Source organism: Triticum aestivum, chromosome 7B (assembly GCF_018294505.1).
Source record: "Triticum aestivum cultivar Chinese Spring chromosome 7B, IWGSC CS RefSeq v2.1, whole genome shotgun sequence".
NCBI classification, from domain to species: domain Eukaryota; kingdom Viridiplantae; phylum Streptophyta; class Magnoliopsida; order Poales; family Poaceae; genus Triticum; species Triticum aestivum.
In genome coordinates, this window is record NC_057813.1 from 404,530,145 (window position 1) to 404,536,618 (window position 6,474).

At 52.0% G+C, this 6,474-nt stretch overlaps 1 protein-coding gene across 1 annotated transcript; it reads right to left on the bottom strand.

The window, feature by feature from the left end:
• Positions 1-2,592: 2,592 nt before the first annotated feature.
• LOC123161125 (LRR receptor kinase BAK1) lies at positions 2,593-5,956 on the bottom strand. The gene is made up of 4 exons (XM_044578978.1): positions 5,461-5,956; positions 4,655-4,915; positions 3,689-4,564; positions 2,593-3,456 (listed from the first exon to the last, which is right to left on the bottom strand). The coding sequence occupies exons 1-4, from the start codon at positions 5,906-5,908 to the stop codon at positions 2,963-2,965; spliced, it is 2,079 nt and encodes a 692-aa protein (XP_044434913.1). The 5' UTR covers positions 5,909-5,956; the 3' UTR covers positions 2,593-2,962.
• Between the last annotated feature and the right edge of the window lie 518 nt (positions 5,957-6,474).

Here is a 6,474-nt window from a genome sequence, read left to right on the forward strand (position 1 = left end):
AACAGAGTCACAACTAAGTGAAAAATAAACAGAGGGACTCATCATCATGAAATGATTTTGTAATTTTACATCCAAAACGCCACAGGATCTTGAGCGAGGAACCGCTGAGTGGTTGCTTTAGGCACTTTGTAGTATTGCACCAGACGGCTCTTGTCGGTCGTCAGGTCTCCATTCATGTCATGGCTGAGAGAGAATGTGGTCAATCGGTACAGACAGCGACCGGGTGGTCGTGGTGGCACGTATCCCTCGTCCTCCTCCTTGAACTCCTGATCATCTATGAGCTCCTGATAAACGTAGTCGTCCTCAATGGAGACAGAGCGACCGGATGGTGGCATGTCTTCCTCGTCCTCCTCCTTGAACTCCTGATCATCTTTGAGCTCTTGATGAACGTAGTCGTCCTCAATGGAAACATAATGACCCGATGGTCGCTCATATCCCTCGCCCCCCTCCATGAACTCCTGATCATCTTTGAGCTCCTGTTGAGCGTTGTCGTCCTCAATGGAGACACACTGTACGAGGCAGAATTTGCGCTGTCCCATGTAGACGAGGGTAGCGCCTACATGCCTCTCGGCCGGGTCCTCGCTGAACAGATTCTCCTTACCGAGCTTCCACGCCGTGGTGGAGCCGAGCGCATAGCAGGAGCAGAGTCGGCCGAGGGTGTCCGGGTCTTTGGAGAGGCCGACAAAGGCGTCGAGCTGCGGGTCAAAGTGGCAGCGGCCGGCGAAGGGCAGCGACCACTTGCCAAGTCGCTTCCACAACAGCTCCTCCGTGTCAAAGCTGAAGGTGGCCTCCTCCGTCTTCGTGACAGTGATGTCCACCTTGGAGGTGCTGACGAGGAAGGTCCGGCCGTCGGGGTGCACGGCGTAGGAGGCGACGGCGTAAACCTTGAACGGCGGGTCCGGGAGCCGCTCCCACGACCACTCCACGCCGCGAGATCGACCCAGCGGCGGCGGGCATGTCGGCTCCCAGACGAGCATCTCCAAGGAGGATTCGCTCAGACTGAAGAGCTTATTGCCGACGGAGAGGTAGATGGGATTGATCGGGTACTCCTGCCCGGGGCCAAAGGTCATGCTCATCGTGCGGACGTCCAGCATGGGGACGAAGGTTCCGGCCAACAATCTGCGGCCTGCGGGATCCCTGGTATTCATGGCCAAGATCCTGGTGCCGAAGGCCGACGTGAAGTACTCCGCGCACCCATGCGTGGCCTCCAATCGGAAGAACGCCGGAGGCAGGTCCGGCACGTCGTCGCCGGCTTGGCCGGAGACGGCGGCCGTCAGGTTTACCTTGCGGATGGAGTATCCACACGACCAGTCATCCAAGACGATGTAAAGGTGATGCCGCTGACGCCTTCGCCCACGGCGGCGGCCGCGCCGCCTTGGCATCCTTGCCTTCTCGCCGCCGAGTTCTTCCGGCGGGGTATGCACACGTACTATGACTTCCATCAAGCTATTGGATCGATCCTTGGAGTACACGTATGAAAGCTAGCTAGCTAAATCGGATTCGTCGGACGGCCGCACAGGAAACTCCATGGCTAAAACCGACTATGACTTCCATCACGTGTATGGCTAAAACTCTAACCTGACATACATGAGTTTGGAATATCTCTTTTTTTTGAGTTTGGAATATCTAACAGCACGTACAAAACCCTAGGATCGATCATGCCACATAAGCAAATTTGCTGAGTTGGCCCCTGTTTTACTACTGAAGTTACTCCCACTACGGGCAGTCTAACAAAATTTAGTCTGCATATAACTTTTGTGTTAAGTCAAAGTATCTTTATTTTGACCAAACATGTAGAAAGAAAATATCAACATTTACAAGGCCAAAGAAATACCTTTAGATTCATTATGAAATGTAATTTCATATTATGTATATTTGGTATTGTAGATGTTGATATTTTTTTTATATAAATTTGGTCAAAGTTTGTAAAGTTTGACTCGCCACAAATTTTATATGCGGAGTAAAAAGCAACGGAGGGAGTACTACTGAAGTTACTCCCACTACAAGCAGTCCAACAAAATTCATACAAGTGAGTTAAGCACAGTTCTCAAGCTACAACAGAGGAGCGGCAAAATCAATTGACTTGATTACAAAAAATTCATTAGCATTCATGCATATATTTTCCCATGGCCGGGTCTGATTACCTTGAGGCCTCCGTCTTGGGTGCCAAACCTGAGGTTTTCTGACAAAAGAATGTGTTCTCCCTGCACCAAGAATTACAGTCGACAGTCAAAAAGAAAAATGAGTTACAGTGGATCCTACTTTGCCAAAGCTTCAAGCCTACCCTGAAGCAAAAGTAACAGGACCAGCATCTGAAGCCACGTTTTAATGCCCGATCTGATCTGAAGCGCCTCCCAGAAGGAAATGTAGATAGAAGAGGTGGTAGTGGTGCTGTCACTTTTACTCTCAGATCCGGCCGGAACCTGCAACGCAACAAAGATCAGTAACAACATGGCACCGGAGCAGAGTCCAGAGGTCAGAGGAGGACGGAGGCTCCTAAATGCGCAGCATGCGTGCCGCGTGCCTAGTACTATCTGCTTAGCATACTGCTCCAGTACGGTACATAGGTAGCCTGGGCCATCATCACATTTGAAATCTCAAAACAGGCTAGACTTTATTTCGTGCCGCGCATTTACAACCTGATAACAGGGTATCCTAAAAGTAGCAGCACACCACACCACACATTTACAGTAGAGAGGGAAAAAGACGACGATAGATCAGTGATCAGTGTCACCGGACCAGACTGAACTGAAGTGGTTGCTGCCAAATTCATGCAACCATTGATTAACTAGTAGTACTAACTGGCTAACTGCATAGAGCAGAAACTTAGCTTGCGACGAACTGTCAGGTTCCTGAGCAAGGAACATACCAACCGATCCATGGAGCTGGAGCTGACAAGGAAAATGGCAGCTTAGCTAGCAAGAAAGAAGTTAATGCAGCGGCAACGTTCACTCGTTACTCATTACTGGCTGGCGCCGAGCTGCTGCAGCACCGCAGCCATGGCGGGGCGCTGGCCAGGCGCTTCGCTGGTGCACAGCAGCGCGATCCCGGCCAGTTTCGCCGCCTCGGGCCTCGAGAACCTGGCCCCGAGGTGGTGGTCCACGAGGTCGTCGAGCTTGGCGGCACCGCCGGGCTCCGCGCCGTCCACGGTGCAGCGGAGGAGGTGCTGCGAAACCGCCTTCTTCCCAGTGAGCACCTGGAACACGACCACCCCGAAGGCGTACACGTCGCTCTTGTCTGTGAACCGGCCGGTGGTCGTGTACTCCGGCGCCAGGTACCCCATGGCGGCGCTGCCCTTGAGTGTGGAGAAGACCACGTCGTTGGCCAGCAGCTTGTGCACGCCGGAGCCGGAGAGGCGGGGCACCAACAGGTGGTCCAGGAGCACCTTGTCTGCCGAGATGTTCTGGTGGACAAGAGGGGGCTTGCTCGGTTTGCTGCTGTGCAGGTAGTCGATTCCTGAAATAATTCAGAATTTCAGCATGTGCAGAGTAGAACAAATCACTAGGTTATATAAACATTTAAATGGCTCATCATTGTGCATCGAACTCAAATTATCTAGCAAATTTAGTTTGTTCACTTTCAAGAAATGTAGCTTAAGTATTACTAGCAACAACACCAAAAAAGTTGGCTCCAGAATCTTAGGTGTCTATTTCATGTTTCAACAGATAGAAATGGTGGTATATTATACCTTTGGCAATGCCTTTGATGATGGAGACCCGAGTTGGCCAGTCGAGGATCCTGGTCTCGGCGTCTCCGTCCTTGATATCCAAATACCGGGAAAGGCTACCGTTCGCCATGAACTCATAGACGAGGAAGCACTCCCCTCTAGCCCGGGAGCGGCAGAAACCCCTTAAGCCAACAAGGTTCTCATGCCGCAGCGACGTAAGCACGCGGAGCCCTTTCAAGAAGTCAGCCTCCTCCAACTTGCAGCTGCTCTTGTTGATGCTCTTGACAGCGACGACCGAGCCATCCCGCATTATCCCTCTATGTGTCGCCGCAAAGGTGCTCTTGCCAAGCACATTGATGTCCGAGAAGTACTGCGTCGCGCACTCCACCTCTTCGAGATTGAACCTCACACTCGGGGAGCCCTCCAGCGACAGCCTTGCTCCGTGCTGCGATCCCTCCGACGAAGTGTCCCAGCCACTGGAATACTCAACATTGATAAGTGAGGAGGCACTCTTCTGATATGTTTCCTTTGATTGCTCCAAACTAGGCCTGCCTTCCAAGCTCTCCACAGAGCAACCAACCTTCTGCTTCTGCCGGCGGTGCCACGAGAAGACAGATAGACCACAAGCCGCCACACCAGCTATAATTATGATTGTTCCGGCAAGAACAGCTCCCGAAGAGAGTGTCGATGACCTCGAGCATGCGCCGTTGTCGCAATTTCTGTTTTGACTTGTATTTTGTGGACTTTGCTGTGGTTTGATGGAGGTTGATTCGGGTTTATGCGGCATTTGATCATCGACGTTCTCATCGTTAGGACAGGCTTTCAGAATATCAAAATGAGACCCGCAGAGCTCTAAATTGTTGTCAAACTTAAACCCGTGACCCAATTTCTTCAGACCTACAGAATATCAGTGGAGACAAGACATTTCAGATGGCAACAGAGGCAGTGACATTGTAAACATGAACACCATCGTTGAAGACTACCTACCAGAAGGAACACTTCCTGAAAGTGTATTGTTTCGGAGGTCCAATGCTGCAAGCTGTGGGATACCGGCAAGCTTGGAAGGGATGGAGCCAAACAGGTGATTGGAGCTCAAGTCCAGACGTGTCAGCTCCGGCAAGTCCCCTAGAGACGCCGGTATCGCCCCGGTGAGTTGGTTGGACTGAACGGCAAGAACAGTGAGCTTCTTGAGCTCACCCAGCTGAGTCGGGATGCTCCCTGACAGCTGGTTGTAGCCCAGCTGCAGCACTGCAGGAATGAAGAACACAAACTTCTCAGTCATTTACCATTAGAGAAGAACAATCGATTACCATTGTAGCCATTATACTGTTGCAAATTGATTAGTATTCCAACTTTTTGGTACGGCTAATTAATCAAATCCTGGAAGTGGACATATAATTAATTATAATGGCCACTGTGAGCTGTAGGAACAGTCCATGTACAGGGAATAAATGTGGATCGCATTTCAGAGGTTGAATGCACACATCAAGTAGCCGTGCAAGCGAGTCCGCATAGGACAAGATGTAATCAGAAGAATTCAAAGTTTTGGTCCATGCAGGTAATCGGCAGCAGACAAGAAAATGGGAGGACGAGCCACCAGTACAAACAAACCAAAATGTACTTGCCAAATTCAAATTCTGAGTACTAGATGTGTACCGAATGTCATAAAATTCAGGATCAGAAATACACGTACCCAGAAGTATCAAAACTGATTTGCCAAATTACAAATATAATACCACTTTCAAAACTGAAGAACTCGCTCAGTAGTCAGCATACAGTAGTAAGTACAGTACCTTGGAGGCGATGGAGGCGGCCGAGCTCGACGGGGATGCCCCCGGACAGGTTGTTGACGCCGAGGTAGAGCTCCGCGAGGTCGGGGAGGTCGCCGAGCTCGCGAGGGATCGCCCCGCCCAGGTCGTTGTAGTGGAGGTACAGCCCGGTGAGTCCCGGGAGCATCACCACCGCGGGCGAGACGCTCCCGGAGAGCCGCCTCCCCTGCAGGGAGACGACGGAGACCCTCCCGCTAGCGTCGCAGGAGACGCCCTCGAAGTAGTCCCCGCGGCCGCACGGGTCCCCGCCGCGCGACCACGACGCCAGCGCCGGCGCGCGCCCCGACGGGTCCAGCGCCGCCTTGATCTCCATCAGCGCGTCCGTCTCGGCATTGCCGGAATTGGAGGAGGAGGAGGTCGAGGCGACGGACGCGATGAGGAGCAGGATGAGCGGGGCGTTCTTGGACGCCATGGGGAACGGGGAGAGACGCAGAGGCAGAGAGAGAACAGCAGAGTAGCTTCGGGTGTGCGGAGGAGTTGGAATTTCGGGGCTTATAGGGGGGTTTGCGATAAAAAGGACGATGTGGGGGTGGTGGGGTCAGTCAGTCAAAAGGCGTTTGGATGGACTGTAACAAGGTGGAAAGCGGAGGGAGTTTACGGGGATTTGGGACCCGCGTTCGATTACACGTCCACGTGTGGGATGGATCGGATACCATATCTGTGTCAAGTGAGTCGGTACGACACCCTGAAGATGGACAAATACAGTAGTACTACCGTACTTCAAGTTGCGTCACTTTTGTGAACCAACTTGTGATTGGATGGTTAGAGGGACTGTGATATTCACAGCCCACCAGAGTTCAAATTCTGGTGCTCGCATTTATTTCTGGATTTATTTCAGGATTTCCGGCGACGCACATTCAGTGGGAGGAGACGTTTCCGTCGACGACGAGGCGCCTACAGTGACTTCGTAAATCTCAAGATGATATGCCGGCTCAGTCTTTCGGAGGTACTCATAGGGATAGGGTGTGCGTGTGTGCA